This window comes from Phascolarctos cinereus, unplaced genomic scaffold (genome assembly GCF_003287225.1).
Source record: "Phascolarctos cinereus isolate Bilbo 61053 unplaced genomic scaffold, phaCin_HiC Scaffold_1;HRSCAF=81, whole genome shotgun sequence".
NCBI classification, from domain to species: Eukaryota; Metazoa; Chordata; class Mammalia; order Diprotodontia; family Phascolarctidae; genus Phascolarctos; species Phascolarctos cinereus.
In genome coordinates this window covers 231,436,650-231,463,730 of record NW_027555514.1, presented here as the reverse complement: position 1 = coordinate 231,463,730, position 27,081 = coordinate 231,436,650, and the positions used below count along the sequence as shown (strand labels likewise).

Sequence of the window (27,081 nt, the reverse complement as noted above, 5' to 3'; positions counted from 1 at the left end):
CAGCAGAGATGTGCTGGCAGAAAGAAACTAATCTAAGATTCAGATGGGTTCCAGGTTAGCTACAGGTAATTAATTGAAAGTTGACTTAATGATTTAAATTTAAAGAATGGAAAGGTCAAAACATTCTTGACTAATTTCATCAAGGACCCTGGTGTGTCATACAAATGAGAGGACGTGTCTTCCTTTTCTTTTAATTAAAGCCATATTCCCACATTCACAGCTTCTCATGCCTACAATTTCCAGCTGATTAGAACAAAATGAAATTTGTGTTGTGGCGGGAATAGAGCATTTAATTAAATCAGTGAGGTACTGAAAACATTTGCTTGGCTGTTACTTATATTATTTTGCTTTTCATCCAAGTATTTTGTGTGTGTGTGTTTTAGAGCATGACCAGATAAGATGCAAGTTTTATAAATTGAATGATGTGACCTTTCAAAACTATGCTCAATCCTTTAGATATTTGGAATTCCTGACATTTAAAAATTTTGTCATTAATGCTTAATTATAACTAGTTGCTGTTCCTGTAAATAATTAGTAATGCCCTTTTGCAATATTCCCTAATCTCATGATGACAGTTTTATGTAATAAAGCTATTAGATTCTGGTGATATTAACACACATTTTGCAGCTATAAAATAATACATTTCTGCATTTTTCTATCAAAAAATTATATATACGTGCAAATATATCAGAACTGTTGTAAAGTTCTCTGCCTTTGTTCTACAGACTATTTCAGAGTTTCTTTTTGCAATGATCTAACAATTTCATCATTTGAAACAATCATACCAAGTCGTGCAAAGATGGAATAAGCATGCTGATATCTCATAAAATTAATCATAGTTTTCTCAGCTCCAGTTATTTTTTCACCCACCAATTTTATCTCCATAGTCCCCTGCTTTGCTTAACAGCAATGTCGATTTAGGCAGAAAACATATCGTGTCAAAACATCTTTGTCCAACAACCCAACCAGACGATGCCAATGGAATTCTGACAATCGTGTCCTCACACTCTGCCAACTGGGCAAACACACAAAAAATAAATTATGTGGTGGGACTCAGAAATTTTATTCTTCTCATAAACCAACAGTTTGGCATATTTTTAAGGGAAAACCAATTTGCTACTTATATTTGTGAAGATCTTTGTTATCATTTTTAAAAAGCCAAGATTCCCAATTATTCTCCTCTTGCCAAGTGAATTATATACATGAAAAAGAGCTGTCATTTTAGTTCAACTCAATCTATAACATTTAGTGAGAATTTGACTCCTCCCACTTTGTATATAATTTCAGTGCTTTTACATAGGATGGTAGATTATTAGCTCTGAAAAGGATTTTAGAGATTCTAAAGTCCACCCTCCTGATTATACGCCGCAAGAAAGTGCAAGTAACATAACTTTACAAATTAGATTAGCGTCACAACCTGAATCAGAACCTAGATCTTCTGACACTGAATCCGGGGTTACATCCATTATACACTGTTGCTTCATTTGGGAGCATTTGATTCTTAAAAATCACTCAAATGTTTGTTTGAAATCAGGATGTGGAGTATTTCATGCTACACTTTAAAATTATCATTTTATTCTATGAATGCTGATATATAGTGCTTTGGCCAAGCTTCCCACCTGATTTCACACTTACTTTTTGCTATTTTTTCCTTAGCTGTACAAGGATCTGGTGTTGTGTTCCGAACAGCAGAGGTTACTTTACATAAAGAAGGCAACACTTTTGGTTTTGTGATACGAGGTATGTCATTATTGGGGAAAGTTGAATGATGGGCCAATCTGACCAAGTAGAGGCAATGGATTTGCAATTGGTTATCAAGGTGTAACTGATGCATCCGGTTGGCCAGCCACCCTGGAGATTTTGTATGCTCTTTTTTCTTAAAAATAAAAAACCTATAAAAACAAAAGATATCAATAAACTTTTGGTTTTTTTAAAAGACCTCAATGTGCAAAAGTAGCAAATACAAGTAAGTTTAAAATGATCTATGTTTGGAAATTGAATAACCCACTCAGTAAGAATTAGACAAAGTAGCAGAGGCTACCATGATTTTTTTTTTTGATCCAGACCTGTGATTTCATTGGCATAGAGAATTCGTGATAAAGAAGCCCCCTCTTCCAGTGCAGATTGGCGACTTTTATTTAACCTGTAGTCTTAGAAAGTTGTTCAGAGCACTGAGAGGTTAAGCATCTTGCCCCGGGTCACACAAGCAGTACATATCAGAGGTAGTGCTTAAACAGGGTCTTCCTGACTCTCCACAGTGCTGCCCTGTCTCTCTAAGCATGACATTATTAGATTGGAATTCCTTTAAGAAGACATGTTCATAATTCTTTGTGCCACATCAGATATTGAGCTTTGGCTCTCTCTACCTTGATAAAAGAGGCAGCTAGGTGGAAGAGTGGATAGAGTGCTGAGCCTGGAATCGGGAAGACTCATCTTCATGAGTTCAAATCTGGTCTCAGACACTTCCTAGCTGTGTGACCCTAACCCTCTTTATCTCAGTTTCCCCATCTGTAAAATGAGCTGGAGAAGGAAATGGCAAACCACTCCAATATCCTTGCCAAGAAAACCCCAAATGGAGTCACAGAATTGGACACAACTTAAGTGACTCAAACAACAACAATATACCCTGATAAAGAGATAACAATTGCCCTTCTGTACCATGATTTCATCCTATGTAGGCACCTGGGGTTGCAGTGGATAGAGTGCTGAGCCTAAAGTGAGGAAGACCTGAATTCAGATCCAGCCTTAGACACTAGCTGTGTAAACCCTGGGCAAGTCACTTAACCTCTGTTTGCCTGAGTTTCCTCAGCTATAAAATGAGGACAATAATATCTTGTAGGGTTGTTGTGAGGCTGAAGTGAGATAATATTAGTAAAGCATTTAGCACAGTGCCTGATACATAGTAGGTGCTCTATAAATGTTTATTCTCTCCCTCCATCCTCCTCCCAACCATCCAGCCATGGTCTACCTTTTTTTTTTTAACAGAATAATATCTATGAATAGCCTCACTGTGGCTCCAACTTAGGTTAATATCCTAGAAATTAAGCTACTTTACATAATTTCATTCCTCTTCAGATTCATTTTTATTATCATGATTTTCTATAAACTAATTGAAGATTAAATTTTCATCTTCTAATGAATCAGATTTCAAGTGAATGTATTTAGATTTAAATTTTGCCCATTTTTATCGTAACCTCCCAAGGAGGTTAACAAATGACTACATTGGCTGTATCTAAAAAGTATGTCTAGTAATAATAATAATAATAATAATAATAATAATAATAATACTAAAGATTTCAAACTGATTCACCTTGGCCAAGAAGTAATTATAAAAATAAGCAATTGTGCCACTTCAGTATAATTTCTAACCCAAAGCATTTTATATTTGGTAGTAGTGATTTCCACCCTTAAAGATGGAGTCTACATTACTGTTGTAATTATTATCAGGAGAACAGGATTTCACAGCAAATTATTTTAGGAAATTTGCTTGGCAGGGGGTGGGGGAGTAGGTCTCCATTTGTCCACAGAGGGAATACCTTTTATGAGAGGTTAAGTGGCATGTCCATTGTCCCTCAGCCAGTATGTGACAGAGGACTTGAGCAAATGTCTTCTTGACTCCGTGGCCATTGTGTTCACCATCTACTATGCCGCATCTGCTTTCATTTAGATACTAAGTAGAAGGATTTTCATTGTAGGCCTTTGGACACCTATAGCAAGGTTGTTTTAGCAGAACGAAAATTTCCCCCAAGGCTTGAGATGATTTCAGCAGTCATAACTTGTTTTCTTGTATTACTAAGATGGCAACTTTGCATGACTCTGTTTTACTTAAATGCAGTTCACATGTGAGTCAAGACATCTCCCTGTGATGTCATTGGTCCTCTTCAAAAATGAAGATGAACAACATGCCTGATATAAATGACATATTTTCACCAAAAGTAGTAAATGCTTTGTGAATTTAAAAAAAAAAAACAGATGTTCATCTAACTTATATAATTCTAGGTGCAGAGTGTGCACCAAACTTTAACACCTGTGAGACACTGTAATTAGACAGAGGAAAATCCCTGGCCTGAGAATCTAGAGACCTCATTTCCAGTACCAGCTTTACTAGTAACTTGTTTTGTGACCTTAAGCAAGGAACAAATTAATCAGCTCCCCATTGCTGATTGTATTTAAGCTAAGGTTGTAGAACTATTTTGGAGGATATTGCAGAATTATCACATCAGGTAGGAGGTTTTGATGGCTTCTAAATTCTCTTCTAACTCTTAACAATTTTGGGGAAATGCTTTTTTTAAAAAAATGTATTTTTCTTATTATATATAATATATTATTTTTCTTAATGTGATTTATTTTTGATTGCTATTTGTTTAAATGTTGATATCTTTTTATATGACCAACTTTATAAAAATATATTTTATTGTGAATATAACAATAAATAAAATGGACATCATTTCTATACACATTAAAAAAAGGCATTGTACATGAAACTCAAGATGGTTATTGTATACAGTTTATTTTTCTTTTAAAAAATATGATAAATTAGATTTGAAAGCTGTCCTGCTTTACTGGGCTTTTTAGATTTTCTTATCTTCTCTTATTGTCATTTAAAAAAAAATAAAAGATGCCTCAATGACTTACCTCTTCTTCCCCCTCCTGCTTCTCCCCCTCCTCCTTCTTTTCTTTCTCTCCCTTTCCTTCTTCCTTCTCCTCCTTCTTTTCTCTCTCCCCTTCCACCCCTCTCTCTTTCCCCCTCCCTTTCCCCCTCCCTTCTCTCCTCTTTTTTTCTCTTTCTCCCTCTTTCTCCCCTCTCCCCTTCTCTCCCTCCTTCTCTCTTTCCCTCCCTTCCCTCTCTCCTACGCTATCTACTCACCCTTCTCTTCCCTTCCCATCAGGGAAAAAGAAAGAAAATAAATATAAATAAATAAATCCCTTGTAACATGTACATATTCAAGGAAAACAAATGACTACACTGGCTGTGTCTGAAGAGTATGTCTTTTTCTGCATCTTGAGCTTGTCACCACTCTAAAGAAGTGGGTGCCATAATTCATCACTGGTCTTTTGGAATTGTGATTGATCTTTGCATTGATAAAGTCTTTCAGAGACTTGTTTGCTTAAGTAATAATGTTGTTATTGTATAAATTATTGTCTTAGTGCTAATTCATCATTCTACATCAGTTTATACAGGTGTTTATAGGTTTCTGTGAAACCGTCCATTTCAGCAATTCATAGGGCACAATAATACTCCATTACCTTCTTCTACAATAATTTGTTCACCTGTTCTCCAATAGGTGGGCATCCCATAGTTTCCAGTTCTTTGCCACTACAATAAGAGTTCCTAAAGGAATTTTTATACATGTGGATCCTTTTCCTGAGATATAGGCTTCTCTTAGCAGTATTGCAGGGTCCAAGGGTATGCAAAGTTTAGGCACTTTTGGGGAATATTTCCAAATTGCTTTCTGGAATGGCTAGGAAAACTCACAGCTCCACCAACAGTTCATGAATGTGCCTGTTTTCCTATAATCACTCCGACATTTGTTATTTCCCATTTTTGTCAGCTTTGTCAGTCTGAGTGGTATGAAGTAGAACCTCTGAGTTGCTTTAACTTGCATTTCTCATTAGAGATTAGCATGGATTTCTTCCTTGAAAAACTATTTCTTTTGACTACATATCTACTTGGAAATGATTCTTGTTCTTATAAAATTGAATTAGTTACACATATATATGTATGTGTAAAGATGCTTTAGTGACTCTCATATCTCTCTCTCTCTCTCTCTAAATATATATATATAGAGAGAGAGACCTCCTTTATCAGAGGAATTTGCTGCAAAGATATTTCCAACTAATTGTTACTACATTCTTTTACTTGTGCAAAACTTTCTAATGTTGTTTAATCAATATTATCTGTTTTGTCTTCTGTGATTCATTCTATCCATTGTTGGATCTTGAACCCATTCTCTATCTATAGATCCAAAAGGTAAATTCTTCCTTGATTCTCTAATTTTTTGATAATGTCCCCTTTATGTCTAAGTCATGTATCCATTCGCAGTCTATTTTGGCATGTGGTATGAGTTGTTGGTATTATGCCTAATTTCGGCCAGACTGCTTTGCAATTTTCCAAGCAATTTTTCTCAAATTATCACTTATTTCCCATTATGTCCCTACCTCACCCAGAGAGCTATAAGAATAAAAAAAAGAGGAAGGGAAAACAAATCTTTTTAGGTAAACCGACCAATACAGTACTTGGGTTTGATAGCATAATTCTCATCACATTTCATTTTTTTAAACAGCTTCAAAACAGTTCATTTTCCCAAATAAGTACTTCCATTTTCAACTTGCATATTGGAAATGAACTTTAAAAGCTATAAAAGTGAAAACTTTTTTTAACCATTTTGTTCTTTTTCTTTCTTAGGTGGAGCGCATGATGACAGAAATAAATCTCGTCCTGTTGTAATAACATGTGTTCGACCTGGAGGGCCTGCTGACAGGTAAAATTCATCTTTTTTTGTAGCCATCTGGATAGATAGGTAGAGAGAATGAGGTAGATCACTTGGCATAGAAGTTAATACATTTCTTACAGGGTTTAAGATAGACAAATTTGCAGATTTGTAAATTTTATGTTCATTTGTAAGACTGCATTAGAAGAGTGATGTGGGCATGGTGTTTTTTTTTTTAAAGTACAGAATGCTTTTGCTCTTTTCTGTGTTTAAAAAAATTCATGCAGCCTTTTCATAATAAGCCTTTGGAGATAACTAAGATATTTAAATTACAACAATTTGCTTTCTTCTTGAGGAACAAATGTTTATTTTTGTTTATTGCCACCCAGATCAACAAACTGTTACCTATAACTTTGAATGAGTCTATAAGAGGGATATTATGGAATTACTAGGAAAGAAGTTTGCTGATTAACAGTTATATATACAAACTGACTTTTCTACCCCATCATAGATTTGAAGTGATATTTTAAACAAAAATGATTTGGGAAAAAAACAAAATAGGGATGTTTTTGTTTGTTTGCTTTAAGGAATGAAAAAGAAATTCTGACTTCTGTCTTGTTGTGAGAAATGTTCACCTTTGACAGGTGTCACAGTCCAATATTTGAGTGAAGATTTGTCTGTCTTCTCTTTGCTCCTTCCTTTTTGAGATATTAAAAAATATGTATACATGATATGTATATATATGTGTGTATAAGTGTATTTTATATATATATATGTGTACATACATACACATACACACACACACACACACACACACACACACACACACACACACACATATATATATATATATACCTATTATATGTATGTATAATGTGAATAATTTTTTTCCTGGAGAAAATGAGAATACTGCTTTTGCCATTCCAAGTTGGGTTGGGCAGAAAAGGAAGATTAACTGCTAAGCCGTGTGCAGACTAGCATTGCCTTGTATTCTGAGAGATATTAGAGTAAAGACCTCAAAGAAATCTAATCATCTACCATTTTAAAAATGAAATATCAAATGCCAAGAAGAGACGGTGAGAATTATCTAAATGGAAACTGTGAAGACCCCTTTTTCATTCTTCATAGATTTTTATATTTGACATTTTCTCTAGAAATGCATCTACTCACCAGATCCTCACATCTTATTTATTCTGTCACTAGGGATGGGGTTTGATACCAGATGCTAACCTGAGTGCTATTTTCAGCAGTGTTATTGAAGGGTCTTTCCCTAATACTGGCAGATATGGAACATTTAAATTAGGATGAGAATATTTGCCCCCTTCCCCCTAGCTACATAAGGCTGAATTAATTTAATGATTGCCAAATGGCACTATAAAACAGTAGGGAAATTTGCAGCCCAGGGAAATTTTTAAGCATCTTTCCCCATCCTACTTAGGCTCACTGGTAGTCAAAGGAATCAAATCTGCAGTCTTTCCTGCTCACTTCCCCTGGGCAGGTAGGTGAGTAGCTATTTCTCAGGCTTACCATAAATCATTTCCAGACGCCAGGCAGTCAAGCTAAAAGGAGGAAAAATATTCTTTGGGTGCTCCAAATGTTATCTGTTAATAACTTGGCTATTTGATAATGTGTAGTTATTATTCTTCTCTTTTCAGAACTTTAAGTAATAGCAATTTCACCTTCCCCTGATAGTGCTTAATACTGTTATTGTCAGAATTGATGCTTTAAAACAAATGCAAATGAGATTGATAGCAGAAAGCACATGAGACACTGGCTATAAGTAAGTGAATCAATGCCCAACCACGTTATGTTAAATTAATAAAGACTGTTACTTTAATCCTCCTTTAGAGAAGGCACAATCAAAGCTGGTGACAGGCTTCTGAGTGTGGATGGAATCAGACTTGCGGGTAACACACATGCTGAAGCAATGAGTATTCTCAAACAGTGTGGGCAGGAGGCAACGCTGGTGATAGAATATGATGTCTCAGTAATGGGTATGTATGTTGAAATTCCAAAGGTATATTCCCCAAGCTATCTGTGATATGTTGCCATCCATCCGTGCTAAGCCACTTTGAAATTAATTATGACCCTCCTGTAGCAGATAGGTTCTCTTCAGTACTATATCATTAATCTTTTCGGGTTCAGGAGGAGGTGAAGGCAATTTTATAGTAATTTCAAATCCTAAGGTTGATAGGATCTATAATAAGGTTTTGCTGTATCTGTGTGGTTCTCTCTGGCTTATGAGCACTTTGCTCCTACCATTCCTCAGATCGTTAAAATGGGGATCATTAATGTAGAGCAGAGCACCCCTATCCATTTACAAGCATGAGGACTGGAAATAAAGAGCATATTCCGTGGATGCTGCAGATATAGGGAAAAAATTAGGACTTCATGTTTTCCTGCCTAACTTGGGAATATCTCCCCTCCTAAGCAAAGGCAGCAGTAATGGCCAATCTTGTAATCAGACTGAGACTTAAGGGAAAACATATAGGCATGTATTCAAGTGAAGAATACCTCAGATCTACTTCTCCCACCTCTAATAAAGCTGGTTTCTGATAGAGATGTTAGCAACTGAGAAAAAGGCTAAGACTGAGGATTTGTATAATGTTGACTGGAAAAGAAAATAATTACCCAAGGTGAATTAGAACCTGAAATTGAACCTTAATCAAAGAGTAAATGCGCTTGCAAGTTGCAGACTGTAACATGTGATCTAACTCCGCTAAGCAGGTTTTACTGCAATGAAATGTAATAGAAAAGGGAAACCGTACATTACAAATGGCAGACTCCTTTATTTCCCACTCTGTGTGATTCATGTGGAACGGGGTTTCTTGAAAGTATCCTAATCTATCTTGTGGGCCAGATGTCTTATAGAAGCATCAGATTTCTTAAATGTCTTAAAGTATATGAGATTCGAAGAGTTTTCAACAGCATAAATGGTGTGGTGTCTCCCCTTTACAAGTGAAGTCTGGGACTGAACATTTCTTCTTCCTTTAAAAATGGATAATCTTTCAATTAATATATGCCACAATTCAAAAATCCTGGCATGCTGCTAAACTTGTGCAGAAAAGAAAGTGAGAGAGAGATAACGGGAGAGAAGGAGAGGGAGACAGCTCAAGGGAGGGAGGGAAGAAGAGAGAGATAGACATGGGGAGTAGAAAGGAGATCAAACACAGGCTTTGAACCCATAACTATTTATTTCCAAATGAAAAACAATATTAGTAACAATTCCTAGAGTAATTCTAACCCTGCTAGAATAAAGGTTACCTAAGGGCAATGTGTTATTAATGGTGGCTTGCTGAGCCCCTGCATCTTAACTTGGTGGGATCCTTGTTTCTAAAATATAGAGAGATGTACAGCTTTTGTGTTCATTTGTCTTTTATCATATTTATTGTCTAATGGGCCAAGGGGGTTGAGTTGTCTGTTTGGCTGAAGAGGAGCATTAGCTACCCCCTGGCCCTCGCCCTCATATGGGTAGATCTGTTCTTTCTCAGCTGTTCCCTCCAGGCAGCCTCATGGGTGTGATTTTTCCCCTCTAATGAGATAATATTTGTAAAGCACTTCAAACAGTGGCTGGCACATAGTAGGTGCTATATTCCTTTCCCACTTAGTCCCCCCAGTCTCCTGTGGTGGAGATGTTGGAGTCCTTTAACCTGCTTTGGAAGAGAATTTTTAAAATCTCCTCCCACCAGAGCTCTGCCAGCTCAAGTGGTACCTAGATTTCTTTTTGTGGTATGATTTTATTGAATCTTTTTCCTGCTTTAAGAGAACTATACTGGTGCATTTCCATAAAGATCTCTGATTCAACTTGAGTTCCTATGTGGTGAAAAAAAAAATCCCAGTGATTAGAATTTCATGTGTGTGTGTGTGTATATGTGTGTGTGTGTGTGTGTATTTACGTCATGATTGACCATCATCTATTTGTTGCTTTCTTTAATCTCCCCAAAGAGACAACACACACACACGCACACACACGCACGCACACACACACACACACACACACACACACACACACACACACACACAGGTATGGTAGAGGAGATAGTTTCTTTTTGAGAATGTATGGCCAATACAGAAAATGAATAGATTTGAAAAAGAAATAAGGAATGAGAGAAAGGCTCAGTGAAATAAAAGATGCAAAAGTAAGAATATTCTCATTGTAGTTCTCAGCAAAACAGGGACGACTGCGGTGGCCTCTTCTCTTTGGAGCTTAGCATTCTATCTCAAAGTTCCAAGTCACCCCATAACAGTAGGGTAGGTGCTGAGAAGCAGCTGCTTTCCCATCCTCTTCTCTCGTGCTACCTCACAGAGAGCCTTCCTTCTTCCCCCAAGGCACTGCTCACCTCTCACTTCTGGAGATTTCCACTCTCTCCTACCTTTGGGAGAAGACAAGGAGAAAATCCTTTGTGATAGGTCAAAGCTCTTATTGCTTGGATCAGAACACACTAATTTATGTCTAGTCCCACAGGCATCTGTCCTAACTGTACTATTATGTGAATTTTTGTGTGCTACAGTTGACTAGAAAGGATGTGTGAATATGAAGCAAGATAATGCCCATCATTCACTAGCTGTGTAACCTTGGCTCAATCAGTGGTTTGCCCGAGTTATCTCATCTGTAAAATGGGAGTAATAATACTTGTTCTACCATTATCATAGGGTTATATGGATCAAATAAGAATGTGCATGTGAAAATTCCTTTTAAGCAATATGCATATATACTATATGGGCTGGCAAAATCTGATAGCCTTTGTAGTCCTTTGTACATCGTTGTTGTTCAGTCATATCCGACTCTTCTTGACCTCACGGCTCAGTGAGTGAGCCAAAATGAAATAAAAGTTGCAAAGGTAGGAATATTCCCAATGTGTTTCAGGACAGCATGACAATACTGTCCATGGGGTTTTCTTGGAAAAGATACTGGAGCCATTTGCCATTTCCTTCTCCAGTTCATTTTATAGATGAGGAAACTGAGGCAAACAAAGGTTAAGTGACCTGCCCAGGGTCACACAACTAGTGTCTGAGGCCAGATTTGAGCTCAGATCTTCCTGATTCCAGGCCCAGCACCTCTATCCACAGAGCTATCTAGCTGCTTCTATTCATAGTAGTATGTATGCCTTTGTACATAGTAGGTGGTTAATAAATGCTTCTTGAACTGAATTTTGTCTTGAAGATAGTAGGGCATTTCAAGTTTTATTAAAGCATCATGCTCTTATTCTAAAGACCTCGAGGGAGGATGCTAGCTTAGAGCTGTTGTTTTAAGCCCTGACTTCCATTTCACACCTGGGTTCAGGTCTGTATGAAGGCACGGGACTGTGTGTGCTGCAGATTCCCTTTTTTCTGTTCCCTCCTCATTCTCAAACCACATGTTAATTATTATTGTTACAACTCCTAGTGAGACTCCCTATGCCTGGGTGAGAGTTGGATGTGGAAATGTGTAAGGAAACTTGACCTCTGGTAACCAACTTCTGATATTGATGACTAAGTTACCAGGGGATATTTCAAGCACCACTTCTAGTATTCCAAAAATTAGATAACAAAGTATGTTCATGATTCAGGTAACCTAATTCCAACACACATGTACTATAAAAGATCATAGCCAGCATATGACTTGAGGACAAGAAAGAAAAAAAATAGAAATTGTTATTTGTAGCAGCCATGGTTACCTGTGGCCATGTTGACTCTAGCCTAATTAGGCATAGAATAGAAGTAAGACACATGCCATTCAAATACTCCAGGCTCGAACAGCAGTCCTAGGTAGCATCTTCCTTATCAGGAATTCTCTTTAAAGTCTTTAAACCAAGAACATAAAATTCCCAGATGCATTGAGGTGTTTAAGGCTCCACTAGACTTAATAATGTATGATGTCCATGGTTCCTAATAAAAAAAAATCAAAGAAGGTGTCTCCCATATTTACCTCCCCTTAAGATTTCTCACAAAATTATGCATAATCATAATGGAAGGATGAGGTGCAACAGAGCTGAATAATTAGATTTCTTTAACCATAATTAAATATAATTAAATGTCAGTAGTATGTTCGAAAGGCTGGTGACAACCTGGAGAATGTCCAAAGAAGACAGTCCAGAATGGCTCGGGGCCTTAAAGCTATGACATATGAGGAACATGTGTTCGAGGATCCCTAGAGTTCAGACTTAAACGTGTTATTAAACATATTGTGCTCAGAGTTAGGAAGGGTTGCCATATGATAGATGAATTAGGGACAGAACTGTTTTATGTGGCTCCAGAGGGATGGTGCGAAAGCGGCTGACTGAGGATTGAGCCTATCAAGATCTGACAGAAACGTACTTGCTGCAAGTTTTATTTTATAAACCATACAAAAGTTAAAGAGTTGGGAGGGAAAGGCTGCTGGAATACAGCTATATGTTAAGAAGACGTGGGCGTGTGAGAAAAATCCAGAAATCAGGGTGTGTTTTGAGGTAAAGATCAGTGCAGGGAGAAATGAAAGCGAGTTGTCATTAGCAGATACTACAGACCACCACGAGGAGTTTAGGGAGCAAATCATGAGTTTGAGAATGGGCATAATATACTAGTAATGGATGACTTCAATTATTCACACATCTACTGGAGCACTCCCCCCACTCCCCTGTCTACCTTTCTCGTCTTCTCTCTCTCTGTGTTCTCGCGTGTTCTCGTGTTCTCGTTCTCTCTCTCTCCCTCTCCCCCACTCCCCACCCCTTCCTCTCTCTCTCTCTCCACCCTCCCACCCCCTTCCTCTCTCTCTCTCTCTCTCTCTCTCTCTCTCTCTCTCTCTCTCTCTCTCTCTCTCTCTCTCTCTCTCCCACCCTCCCACCCTCCTCTCTCTCTCTCTCTCTCTCTCTCTCTCTCTCTCTCTCTCTCTCCCTCTCTCCTCTCTCTCCTCTCTCTCTCTCTCTCTCTCTCTCTCTCTCTCTCTCTCTCTTCTCTTTTTCCTCTCTCCCACATCAGAGCAGCTACTACTTTCTTGCCTTGCCTTAATGGTAATTTCATCCTCCAAAGGATAGAAGAAACAGTGAAAGGTTCTGCTGTTTTGGACCTGATTCTTACTAATAAATAAAAACTCGTTGCTATAGTAAAAACAATGTGATTTTGGGGTCCCTAAGAATTTGAAGATGGCCACTCAGTCTTAAAATTTATGATAGAAGGAATTTAGCCATGGTCTAATATCCACCTTAGGTTTTGTAGGATAAATTTCAAATAGCCCTGAGCCTAGATATATTTTATAGGATTTCATGAGCCAAAATTTTACAGAAGTCTGCCCAGGAGGGTTCAGAAGCCCTCAAAAATGAAATTCTGAAGACATATAAGGAGAAGTGATTCTAGTGAAAAAATGAGGGAGCTATCTAAAACAGAAAACATGTTATCCAACTTAGATTTTAAAAAGACATTTCAAAGTCTTTTTCAAGTCAGAGAATGGATTCAGTCAACAAAAGCAAATTATTGTCCTTTTGTTGTTTTTTTTTTAAAGGCAAATGGAATTAAGTGACTTGTCCAAGGTCACATAGCTAGTAAGTGTCAAGTGTTTGGTCTGAGGCCAGATTTAAACACAGGTCCTCCTGATTTCAGGGCCGGTGCTCTATCCACTGTGCCACCTAGCTGCCCCAATTACTGTCCTTTTGAAAACAGTCTGGAGTAATAAAGCTTAGAATGAACTGAAGCTGAAATCCTAAAAACAACAAAAAGAAGCTTGTTGTTAGCTATATTGGGGAAAAGAATCATATCCTAGTACGGATAGAACTTGGGATGGATGAAATGTTGATAACTGACAACGTGGAAAAAGAAAAACTATGCAAGGTTAATTTTGTATCTGTTTTCTTGTCTAATGAAAATCATTTTTGGGCTATAAATGGAAAAAGTGGCTAAACCCAAGAGAAATAGAGACTAAGAGTGCCCCTTGCCCACGATGGGTTCAAGGCATCAGACTCAGATGACCTGTATCCTAGGTGACTGAAAGAACTTGGCTGATTTAATTCCTGAGCACGTGCCAACAAGCTTTAGAAAGATCACGGAGAATGGAAGGTCCTGAAAGACTGGAGAAGAACAAATGTTGTTCTGATCTCCAGAAAAAGGAAGAATGGGATCTTCACACAGTGGACCAATGAAATTGACTGATTCCTAGCAAAATGCTAGAACATATTATTACAGGAATTGTTAGGGACCATATAAAAGGAAAAGTTCAAGAGAGTCACTTTGGCTTCATGGAGAACAGATCATGCTAGACTAACCCCCTTCCTTTTTTTTGGCTGGGCTATAAGACTGGTCATTCATGGAAATTCTGCAGATATGATGTACACAAATTTTAGCAAAGCATTTCATAAATTTTCTCATGTTCTCTTTGTAGAAGAGATGGAAAGAACTGGGCTAGCTAGGTGATACTAAGATTAATTAGGTGGATGCATAGTTTGTTGAATGGCAGAATCTGAATTAGTAGTTAACAGTTCAGTATCAGCTTGTAACAGGGTTTCTAGTAGAGTGTCCAGAGGTCACTCCATGTTTAAGGACTCCCAGTATGATACACAGGAGACTCTTTCACTGTAATGCCAATGATACCTGATTTTTATACTAGAATGTCTATATTCTGCACAGGCAGATTTTCCAGACTTAACGTTTTTATCACTGTCTTAGATGAAGGGGTAGAATGGCTGTTTTCAGAATAGCTAACACCTTGGATGAGAATCAGGTTGCAGAAAGGGCTCTGTGGGCTAGAATGTTGGAATAAATTTAATTAGATAAAATTTACCTTATGTTTGGGTTACAAATTCATTTTTACAAGTACAAGATGGGGGTGGGGTATGGCTAGATAGCAATTTATGTGAAAAAGATCAGGGGATTTCAGTCAATTATCTACAAGTTATTTCTTTTTCCTTCCCCAAATCATGTATACTCACATGCATGTATATATACACACATGTACATATACACACATGTACGTACATACATGTGGGTATATATGTGTACGTGTACATAGACATGTATTTAACACATAAATTGCATAAGTATATGATATATTTATACATTATATATATATATATATATATATATATATATATATATATATATATTTGTGTAAGTGTTGAATCTCCACCAGGTTAGAACAAAGAACTATTTTTTTTGTATTTGTATACTTAACACAGTGTCTAACTGTGTCTAATATAGAGGCAAGGTATTCAAGACTATAGAGGTGATAATGCCCTTTATCTGGGCAGCTAGGTGGCATAGTGGATAGAGCGCTGGGCTTGGAATCAGGAAGACTCATCTTCCTGAATCCAAATCTGGCCTCAGACACTTACTAGCTGTGTGACTCTGGGCAAGTCATTTCACCCTATTTGCCTCAGTTTCCTCATCTGTAAAATGAGCTGGAGAAGGAAATGGCAAACCACTCCAGCATCTTTGCCAAGAAAGCCCCATATGGGATCACAAAGAGTCAGACGTGACTGAAATGACTCAACAACAAAGACTACATCTGGAGTTTTGTAGTAACTTGGGAGAAGGGGGACACACATTTTAAGAAGGGCATTGATGGACCAACCACAATTCCTTGAGATTCATGATAAAACATGCTCCTCACCTTCATTTAGAGAGGCAATGGACTCAGAATACAGACTGAAGGTTTTTGCGGAGTGGTCGGGGAAGACATAGCCAATGCACGGATTGGTTTTACTTGACTATACATATTTATAATGGGTTTTTTTAACTTTCTCAATGTAGAAAGGGAGAAGAGGTGGTAGGGAGAGAATTTAGACTTGACACTAAAATAAAATTGAATTTTTTTTAAATAGGACATTAAAAATAGAGGACATCTAAAAGAGCTTTCCCAAGGTCGTTAGTGCATTCCAGACTAGGCCATTGTAAGGTTATTTGAAGGTAGTGGGGTTGGAGAAGAGAAACCTTAGAGGAAACCTTGATTTAAAAAAAAATCTCTAACTATTTGAAAGGTATCACACATAAGATGGATTCAGTTTGTTCTGTTTGTCTTTAGAGGGTAGAATTAGAAGCAATGGGTAAAGGGTGAAGAAAGGCAGACTTAGGTTTGCTGCAAGAAAAAACTTGCCAAAAGCTGGTTCTATCTCAAAGTGGAATGGGCTTGGGCGGCTAGGTGGCGCGGTGGATGGAGCACTAGCCCTGGATTCAGGAAGACCTGAGTTCAAATCCAGCCTCAGACACATAACACTTTACTAGCTGTGTGACCCTGGGCAAGTCACTTAATCCCAATTGCCTCACCAAAAAAAAAAAAAGTGGAATGGGCTTCTTCAGGAGGTCCAGTAGTCGGTTCCTCTTCATTACAGAGCTCTCAGGCAAAAGACTGGAGGGATCCTTGTCAGGTATCTGTAGAAGAGGTTCTTGTTCATAGATAGGTTGACCTAGGTGGCCAGGAAGAACCATTCAAACCCTTAGATGGTGTAATTCCTTTGATTTGGGGGAATAGATGGAAATTTGAGGAAAGCAGATGGTGCCTCAGTGGAAAGAAGAAGATTGGAGCCTTTCAGGTATGCAGTGGGCTACCTTGGGATATAACGAGCCCCTTGTTATTGGAGGGAAAAAACGAAGGCTAAATATATTATTGTTAAGATAATCCCCGTATTAATCTCTTATACCTCTTTGGACGTGCAGATTCCATACATATTCAGAATAATTTGCAACTGTCAAAAATAAATTTCGCCTGGGGGTTTTAAATTGTGCATTATTACTGCGTTAGGTTTTAAAGAGGCTATCTCAGGAAGACAATTTTTAGATTGAGAGCTTCAATAGAAGGTAAATTTGGATTAGAAATTGGAAAAGGCTTAGAAATTGGAAAAGGCTTTAGAATCAGTGCTGTTCATTGTGAGCTTATGAGCTAGATTGTAACTTAAGTATCATAGTTCCCGGAAGCAAGCTTGAGAGGCAGAGATCAAGAAGAGATAAATAGTGGTTTTTCTAGTAGGGACAGTCACCTTTTCTACAAAAGTCTCCTTTTATTTCAATGTCTTATTGAAAAATCCCTGCCAACAAATTGTGTAATTGGAAAAAAAAATTACCTGTTACTTTCTCAAATTTGTTGTTCGTCTCTGGAAAAGGTGTGTAGGCCCGAAGTAAACGATAAATGTGTGTTGGGCTGAGAACTTCTAGGCCCTGAATTAGCAATAAAGAATAGTTTTAAAATAGCAGCTGTGATTAGCCACCAAAGGCTTTAGTCCCTCAACCACATCATTTTCTTTAGTAATGAAATAAACCAACAGGTGCCTTTTACCAATGGGAGAAATTTTAATTTTTTTTTTTGAATGAGTAATGAGAACATGCATTCTAGCCTGAAGTGGAGAAGTGTGAAAACATTTACCTTAATCTTTCTTCACAAGAAAATTTAATCTAGGGTGCATTAGTGTTCATCTTGGTCAGAGTCTCAGTAGCCCTGACTAAGCTAGGCCATCTGCCTGTAAATTAAGTTTACTTATTGATAAGAAAGTGCAATCAAAGTCTTTTCAAGGAGGACAGAGAATAGCAGACAAGACATTTGGTTTGGTGATATGATACATAGGAGATTTCTTTTCCTAGACTATCTGTGATGTCTGGTTCAACACTAAAAACACAGCCAGATTATCCAGGAGGCTCCTTACTAGGCCCGTGTTAAAGTGAAGTATTTTCTCTGGGTCCATCCATTCTCTAGAATAGATTTTTTTTTGTTGGTTCATGGAGCCTTATACAGCAGGAGAAATAGAAGGATTGCTTCTTCCTCCTAAAGCTCTCTGCTCTGTTCCCACATTGGGATCTGGACCCAATCACCTTGAAGGAGAAGAACAGTTATTGACATAGTAGGGTGAGAAATAGGACACAGATTGTGCAGTTCTCATGTGAGTCAGAATTGAGATAGATGGCATGGTAGTTAGATAGTTGGGCCTGAAGCAAGAAAGGCCTCAGTTCAAATTCAGTCTCACATACTTCTGAGCTATGTGACCCTGGGCAAGTCCTTAACCTCTGACTGCCTTAGTTTCCTGACCTGTAAAACAGAGGTCACATTAACAGCCATCTGCCAGAGTTGTTGAGGACAAAATGAGGTTTGCGCAGTACCTGGAACATAGAGGTGATTAATAAATGCTTCCTTCCTTGTCCTTAGTGAGACGCTTAAAACAGCCTACTAGGAACCCAGACAGACTTCTTATCTTATTAGTTCAGTCCCATATTGAGAGTTAGGGGCAGCAGGTGGGTGGTGGTGGTGGTGGTGGTGGTAGCAGCAAAGGGGGCAGAATTGATAACCTCAGAAGCTTTGAACTAGGATCAGAGAATTTGAGAGGTAGAAGCGATCTCAGCACATATTTCATCCAACATATTTATTGTTGTTGCTGAGTTGTTTCAGTCATGTTTGATTCTTTCTGACCTCATCTGGGGTTTTCTTGACAAAGATACTCTAGTGGTTTGCTATTCCCTTCTCTTACAGATAAGGAAACTGAGGCAAACAGGGTTAAGTGACTTGCCCAGGGTCACATAGCTAGTAAGCATCTGAAGCTAGATTTGAACTCAGGTCTTCCTGACTGCAGGCCTGGCACTCTATCCACTGCACCACCCAGTCCAACATACATAAGAAACAAATCTTTAGTATAACCCACCAGGCAAGTGGTCATGTAGCCTCTATCTGAAGATCTCCTTTTGAAGCAAGTCATTCCACTGTGGGACAGCTATAATTGAAAGTTTTTCCTGACACCAAGCTTAAATTTTCTTCTTTGCAAATTCTAAACCATTGCTCTCAAGTCTGCCCACTGGAGCCAAACAAAATATATAAATCTAGACCCTCCTCCTTTGGACAGCTGTTCAGAAATCCATTCTCCAGGCTAAACATGCCCAAGGTTGTTTAACCAATCCTTAGATATGGTTCTTCACCATCCTCGTATCTCCTCCGTACTAGCTTATCCTATTGCCTATCTATGGACAGGCAACACTCTCCCCACAACAGACAGACAGACAGACAGACAGACAGACACACACACACACACACACACACACACACACACACTTCACTGGAGAATAGGATGTAGCAGTGGTGGTGATGTCATCAATCTCACTGCTTCCTCTTTGTTGGCTTGACAGGCTGAAGGTTTTATCTGATGCTAGACAGTTGCTTCTAGGGTTGTTTTCCTCTGGCATCCAACGTGTTTCCCTTTGCCCCGACAGGTAGATCACACATCTTATTCGGAAATGCCAAATCTAAGCACATTAGACCTAAATAGGATGGTTTTTTTTTAATTGAAGTCATTGTTTGTCCTTTGTTTTTGAAGAAGGCAATGACTTCAGGAGGGTTATGCCATGACTTACAAGTGAATTGGATTTAAGTGAGGGAGGGCCGTGCAGAGGCACCAGCCTCACTTTCTCCTCCAGAGCCACCTGGGCCCGCTAGCAAGATATAGATCAGGATAGCTGGAGATGGCCCCAGATATGCAGTGGGAGATCTTGGCCTTTTTAAGCTAAGGTGTTTCCCAGTTCTCAGTTTGACTGAGGCAATGCCCATTCAGTGATTAAGGCTAGTAGGAAAAGAGACAAAGAATGACCTCTTTTACCTAGTTAAAAAAAAAAATCAATCTGGGAGGGGAAAACCCTCAGGATTTCTGGCCAAAATAGAAACAATTTCTATTTACATTCACTGAGCCATCAGGGCCCAAACAATGACCGATTGCGACTTGGGTTGTGACCTGTTTTGGCCAGTCAGTGAGAACCTGAGTGATTTGAATTTATTGAAGTACCTTGAATAAGAAAGAATTTGAGTGCCATTGAAATATTGATATCTTATTTGCAGAAACCTTTTTATTTGCAGCTGTCTGAAATTCGAGTTTAATACTAACCTAAATATTGTCCAGTGTCTGCCTCAGTTGAAAATGAGTTTAGCATATTCACAGTGTTCTAGTGGGAAGAATATTGAAGTAGACATTAAAATGTCTAGATTCCAATTCTTACTCTGTTCTATCCCCTTCCTATAATATTGGTCACTTAATCTCAGAGTAACGGGTCCTTCCCATCTGTAAAATAACAAAAATGATAGCTACCCTTCCTGTCTCAGACAATTATGAAAATCATGTAGCGTTTTGAACTTTGTCCAAGGTAGGCAGCATACAATGTCAAGTATTATTATTCAGCCAGAGTTGTAACCGTTTTATTTTCAGTAGAGCTATACAGCTACATGGAAAAGGGATTCCTTAACTTTTAGGAAATGAGAAAGATATGTTTAAATGTACAAAGGAAATAGTTATATGAAGAAAAGATTTTTAAAATCCAAAGGCTCATTCATCTATGCACCAGTTTGCATGCACACACACACACACACACACACACACACACACACACACTCACACACACACATATACACACCACTCCAAGGAAAGACTCAATGAGAAGTGTTGGGCCATAGTGCATAGGATTCTGGTCTTAGAGGCAAAAAACCTGTTTCACATTCTGCCTCAGACACTGGCTGTATGACCATTAGCAAGTCATTTTATCTCTTAGAACCTCAGTTTACTCTTTTGTAAAATGAGAATATTTGAACTGCTTAATCCATAGAGCACTTTGTGAAGTTTTTACACTACTATATAAATAATGATATTATTATTGTGTATCATGAAAAAAGGAATCAAACTAGGTAGATCAGGCTATTAAAATGTACATGTGGGGAAGAGTATTGTAACGTTTCAGATATAATCAAATGGTAATTTAACATCTCAGCGATTGAAACACTCACTCATGAAATTTAGTTTATCGAAATTCAATTCTAAATGTCAAAGATAGCTTAGAGTAGTATATCAAATTAAGAAAATATATAAATAGCAGAATTGTGGGATGAAACTTCTATTCATCTTACAGAATGAAAGCTTATAGTGTTGCCTAAATAGTTTCTGTGTTAGTGGTATAGTGGATAAGAGCACTGGTTCTAGAGTCAGGAAGACTCGAATTCAAATTCAGCCTCAGTCCCTTACAAGCTATGTGATCCTAGACAAGTCACTTAACCTCTGTTTACCTCAGTTTCCTCATCTGTAACATGGGGATAATGACAGCCCCTACTGCCCAGCATGAGAACTACTTCTACCAATGCAGATTGCAGCCCATCTGTGAGTTAGTAGCTAAGTCCTAGAGTACATAAACAGGCAGTGACTTACCCAGGCTTACATAGCTAGTTAATGTTAAAGGAAGTATTTGAACACAGGTGTTCTTGATTCTCAGCTTTCTGTCCACAATATTGAGTTGTCTCTCAATAAATAACATCAAGCTTGGTGTGTTTTGGTCATTAAAGAGAATACCCAGAGACTTTCATATCTGACCCTTACTTACATGTGTTCTATTTTGGTGAAAGGACCCAGTCTTACCAGCCTGTATGAAAAGATAAGTTTCTATCTCAAAATTAGCCTATCTCTTAATTGTTGTACTGTAAATGCATATGACAGGACAGGACACAAGCTTATTTAAAGTTTCAGATATATTATCTCACAAACAATAAGTCTTTGAGTAGACAAGGCGTGTTTTATTATCCCCATTTACAGATGAGTAAAACTGAGACTGTCAGAAGTGAAATGACTTAGCCAAGGTCACTTGTAAAGTTGAGACTTCTGATTCTGGGTCGAAGCTGTGACTAGAACAGGGGATCTCAAACTTTGCTTTAGAAATGTCAGTATCGGGTGATGAAAAATGCTATCCACTTCCAAAGAAAGAACTATGGAAGTTAAATTGCTATTTTTTTTTCTCTTCTGTTGAGCTTTGTTTCCTTTTTCTGATGGTTCCTCCTATTGGTTTTAATTTTTACTTACAACATCACTAATGTGAAAATATGTTTAATAGGAATGTAAATGTATAGCCTATATCAGATTGTGCACCATCTTGGGGAGGGTGGTGGGGAGGGAGGGGGAGAAAAATTTTAAACTCAAAAGCATATGGAAGTAATTATTGATAAATCAAAATAAATTAATAAAATTTAAAAATAAAATAAAATAAAAATGTCAGTAACGGGGGGCAGCTGTGGATAGAGCACCCACCCTGAAGTGAGGAGGACCTGAGTTCAAATCCAGTCTCAGATCAAACACTTGACACTTACTAGCTGTGTGACCTTGGGCAAGTCACTTAACCCCAGTTGCCTAAAAAAAAAAATTAGAAATGTCAGTATCTTCCCAGGGAGGAGGAGGGGAGGAGCATGGCTTCCTCACCGTTAAGGTTTAGAGGCTGTTTTTATGATCTGCAATCTTCTGCGAGCCCATGAGAGGAACAGAGGAAGGTTACTGGTGGCAGAGGTTGCAAAGAAGAGGGGAAGTCAGAGGCTGCCTCTTCTTCACCTGTGACTTTTGCTGGTGGTCAGACTGTGTCTCCTAGAGCTGCCTCCCTTTCCCCAGACCTCATAATTGCTTTTCCCAGCTAACTTCTTCCCATGTTGTCATTCCTATACATTTCAGCACTAGCCCAGGTCCTCTGTTGTCCCACCTCAAAGACCTTTTATTGGTAACAAAATCCCCTTTGTCCTAAATCTCATCCTCTCATATTCCTTCTGTCTATTGCTGTTGTCTGAAGCCTAATCTTCTGAAGGCAGTCCTTTTCTTGGTACTCTCTCGAAGGCTGACTGTCAACTCTGCCACTCACTGGCTCACAGGGCCATCAGGGGAGTCAGCATGCACCTTCTTCTCCATTGTCCTTTGGAGACTCTCATGCTGCCATCAGCACTGAGCAGCCATCTCCCCTCTTCACTCCATTCTGCCTAGATCTTTCTTATTGTCATGTACAATAAGAAATCCCTCCCCACCACTTCCCTCTTTCTTCCACCCAATAAATGTACAATTGTTTTTCCTACTCTAACTCTTGCCTCCTTGAAAGACCCTGGCATCCCATTTCCTCCACCTCTTCAGTTCCCGTGACCTTTGTCTCTAGTCAGTCTCAAGCACATGTTAGAGTTGGCATACCTCAGATACACCCCACCCCCATGCTCCTAACCTCAGGAATTTCATTTGTTCTGGGTGCTGAAATTCCACTTACGAACCAGCCCTATTTCAGTGTTCTTGCCAGTACCACTCTCAAGGCTTTATCTAGGACAGGAAGACTTAATCTTTTTTTTGCCATGGGCCACCTTGACAGTCTGGCAAAGTTTATGGACCCCTTCTCAGAACAGTGTTCTTAAGTGCATAAAATAAAAAGGGAAAAACCAGTTACAGTTACCAAAATATATTTAAAAAACTACAAGAAGTTTTTCTTGGACCTTAGGTTAAGAATCTCTGATGTAAAGGGAAGCTATAAGCCTCTGTCTGCAAAATCCACTGTAATGAAAAAGAGAATATTCTCACCACCCACACTGTAGAAAATATGAAAGAAAAATATGTCTATCCCTGTGATTTCTCTGATGCAGGGAAATCTCATTGAGGAAATCCACTCCAGCCAGTATAGATCAATAACTTGTAATCATAGATAACCGAGGTGGTCAAGGTCATATAGCAAGTATATACCACAGACAGCACTTGAACAGAGTTCTTTATGATTCCAAGGCTGGTTTTCTATCTACCATGTCAAACTGCCTCTCATACGTATGTATGTATATATACATACTATATACATATCTGCATATATATATGTAGATATGTGTATATGCATAGTCACATAAATATATATTTTATATACATGTGTATGTATTAGATAGATATAGGTGTGTATATGTATATATGTGTATGTACATACATATATGTGTGTGTGTGTGTGTGTGTGTGTGTATATACACACACACACACACACACACATAGATATATACAAGTATTTATGAAATGCCTACTTTAGACCAAGCGCAATCTAAGTTAGTGCTGGAGATTCAAAGAAAGGTGGAAATAATACCTGCTTTCAAGGAGCCAACAATCTGATAATACAGGTAAATGCAGACATATGTAGTAATATACTAGGGTGCATCTATAATCTGTGTATTTTGTTGTTCAGTCATTTTCAATCATGTTTGGCTCTTCATGACCCCATTTGGGATCTTCACGGCAAAGGTACTAGTTTGATTTACCATTTCCTTCTCCAGCTCGTTTGACAGATGAGGAAACTGAGGCAAATAGGGTTAAGTGACTCGCCCAGGGTCACACAGCTAGTAAGTGTCTGAGGCTGGATTCAAACTTATGAAAATGAGTCTTCCTGACTCCAAGCCCAATGCTCTATTCACTGCACTACCTACCAAGAACGGTATAATTTTCTTCAAAAGTATCCCAATTATGCTTCATAAAATATGCATCAGGATAGAGTATGATAGGATCCAGCAATTACCTTTGCTGGCCTCATTCACATCTTTGGTCAAATGAGCACAATAATACCAACTTCCACTTTATAGTGTTTTTCAGTTGTCACAGCACTGGTTTTTTTTGTTTGTTTTTGAGGCAGTTGGGGTTAAGTGACTTGCCCAAGATCACACAGCTAGTAAGTATCAAGTGTCTGAAGGCTGATTTGAACTCAGGTCCTCCTGACTCCAAGGCCAGAGCTCTTATTCACTGTACCACCTAGCTGCCCCCACACAGTACTGTTCTTGTATGTGATCTTAACTGATGCTCAACTTGGCCTTATGAGGTGCTAAGTAAGGAATTAATTCCCTGCATTGCACAGATGAGGTAGCTGAGGGCTGGGGACATTGGGAAGAGGCCCATGGTCTTTCACCACTAAGGAAGTGATAAAGAAAGTACTAGAACTGCTAGTCATATACACCCATTCCATTAGACCATGCTGTTTCCAGTGGGGATTGTGCTAGATAATTGGTCACCTTGAAAATTGTGTATGAGTCTATGGATTCAAGAACTCTTTCCCTGAGATGCCTGGGGAATTTATTGCCATCATTTGCTGTTGTTGTTATTGTTGTTTCTATCCCAAACAAAAGCAGACATTTTAAAACAAGAGTAAAGCAAGTTTTATTTAAAAGGGATGTGTAAGTGGTTTCATGACATCTCTGGGAATGGGTTGGGAGTTGTCAGAATATTGTTCCTTTGTCTCCTATCTCAGCATCTTAATAAATTCTCCAATCCAGTGGTCCTTTGATGCTTACCAACTCCCCAAAGATTATTTCCCAGGCTCTCTATTGTATCATTTCTCCTTGTTCCTAGGCATGCAGCCAAGGCTGCATTGCAATATCATTGCCCTCTGTGTTCTTGATCTTGGCACATGAAAAATTTCTAATAAATTAATATACTGTTATTAGAAGTTCCCCAATTTTTCAATTTTGTGTGGGTGTACCTAAAATTAAATATGACTGGGTGAAGAAGGAGAAAGAGGTGGAGGAGGGTTAATTCTTTTATCTAAATATATTTTAGAAAGACTGGAAACCACTGACTAAACAGCCAGAGAAAATCCTCTTTGCTTATCAAGTTCCTTTGAGGTCATGTACATTTATGAACTGGCTTTGGATTCCTTTTCCTCTTTGAGTGGCTGAGTAGACAAGGTCTCTTAACTTCAGGTCAGAAGGTGGGTGCTTTTCATAGAGCATTGCTGAACTATGTATTTAATGGTCAAGGATGATGTTTCTCTGCAGTTAAGGGCCTGTTTTCAGCTCTTTATTTCAAAAACCAATAAACAAACCGAAGAACTACTCTCCATAATGTGACCTAGAAGTCTGTCAGTGTGCAGTTAACAATAGCCCTATAATTGTAAGGGGGTCTTTTTAGTAGGTCCTGGTAAACCTATCCTCCAGAATAACATGGGAGAGTATATTTCCCATATTTCCCTCCTTCCTTCCCTCTTTCCCCACATCCCCATGGAAGAGAAAGGGACTTGGGGTAGTACATACTCTAAATAGTGAGAGAGGGCACAAGCAGTGCAGCCCCCTAGTACCCTATCCTCACAACTGAAGAGATGGCAGGGAAGGAGGTGTAAGATCAGGTTATAGGTGGCCTTCAATACCACTGAAAGCAATAAAGCCAATTATTGCAGTTTTACAAATGGTGCAACATTTCTATAACACAATTTGGAAGGTAGTTGTGATTATAGGTTGCAGAGTAATCCTATTTTATGCCATAGGAATTCTGGGTTACTCTTTTGCCCTGCTGACTAAGTGCTCCTTAGACAACAATAAAAGGTGTTCAGTAGCTCCCTCTCAAGTAAGATCTCAACAATCCCATTTCTCCCTTTGGTATTCTTGGGAGAAGCATTTTTTCCTTCCCTAGAATAAGAAGCTATCAGGGTGTTTGAAATCAGTGTCCTATACAGAAGGGTATTGTGTGGCTTGGCTGACCCACTCCAGCAGTTGATTTCTTGCCCAGATTTTAATTAGCTGTTTCTTTGATAACTCTAACATGGGACTGGGGATGGCTGAATATAGTATGGCTACTGTCAGAGCACCAAGAAGCCAGTACTCACTGACTGTCCCAGATTCTCCCAAGGAAGACACATTGAATTCAGCAAGCTTTTATTAAGCACCTATGGTGTACTTTTGGGGATACCCAAGTGAGGATGACATTGTATCTGCCTTGAAGGTCCTTAAGTGCCAGCGTATCCAGGCAATTATTATAAGGCAGAAGAACATCCGTGAGTCAGAAGAAGACCTAGGTTTGCATTGTAGTTCTTTCACATAGCAATGTAGTCTTGAGTAAGTCACTTAGCTTTATTGTTCCTTAGTTGTTGTTTTTCATCTGTAAAGATGGGACACCATCCCTTACCTTACCTAAGTCATTGAGCCACCAGTGGTGAACATCTAGTGGATAATAATGCACTT

The 27,081-nt window shown here is 38.5% G+C and overlaps 1 protein-coding gene across 1 annotated transcript in view; it reads left to right on the top strand.

The window, feature by feature from the left end:
- The window catches only part of GRIP1 (glutamate receptor interacting protein 1), a 230,696-nt gene that overhangs the window by 32,508 nt on the left and 171,107 nt on the right, over window positions 1-27,081 (top strand). The window contains exons 4-6 of the mRNA XM_078146166.1: window positions 1,657-1,740; window positions 6,407-6,482; window positions 8,280-8,425. Coding sequence (XP_078002292.1) covers window positions 1,657-1,740; window positions 6,407-6,482; window positions 8,280-8,425 — 306 coding nt within the window. The remainder of the gene's footprint in view (window positions 1-1,656; window positions 1,741-6,406; window positions 6,483-8,279; window positions 8,426-27,081) is intronic.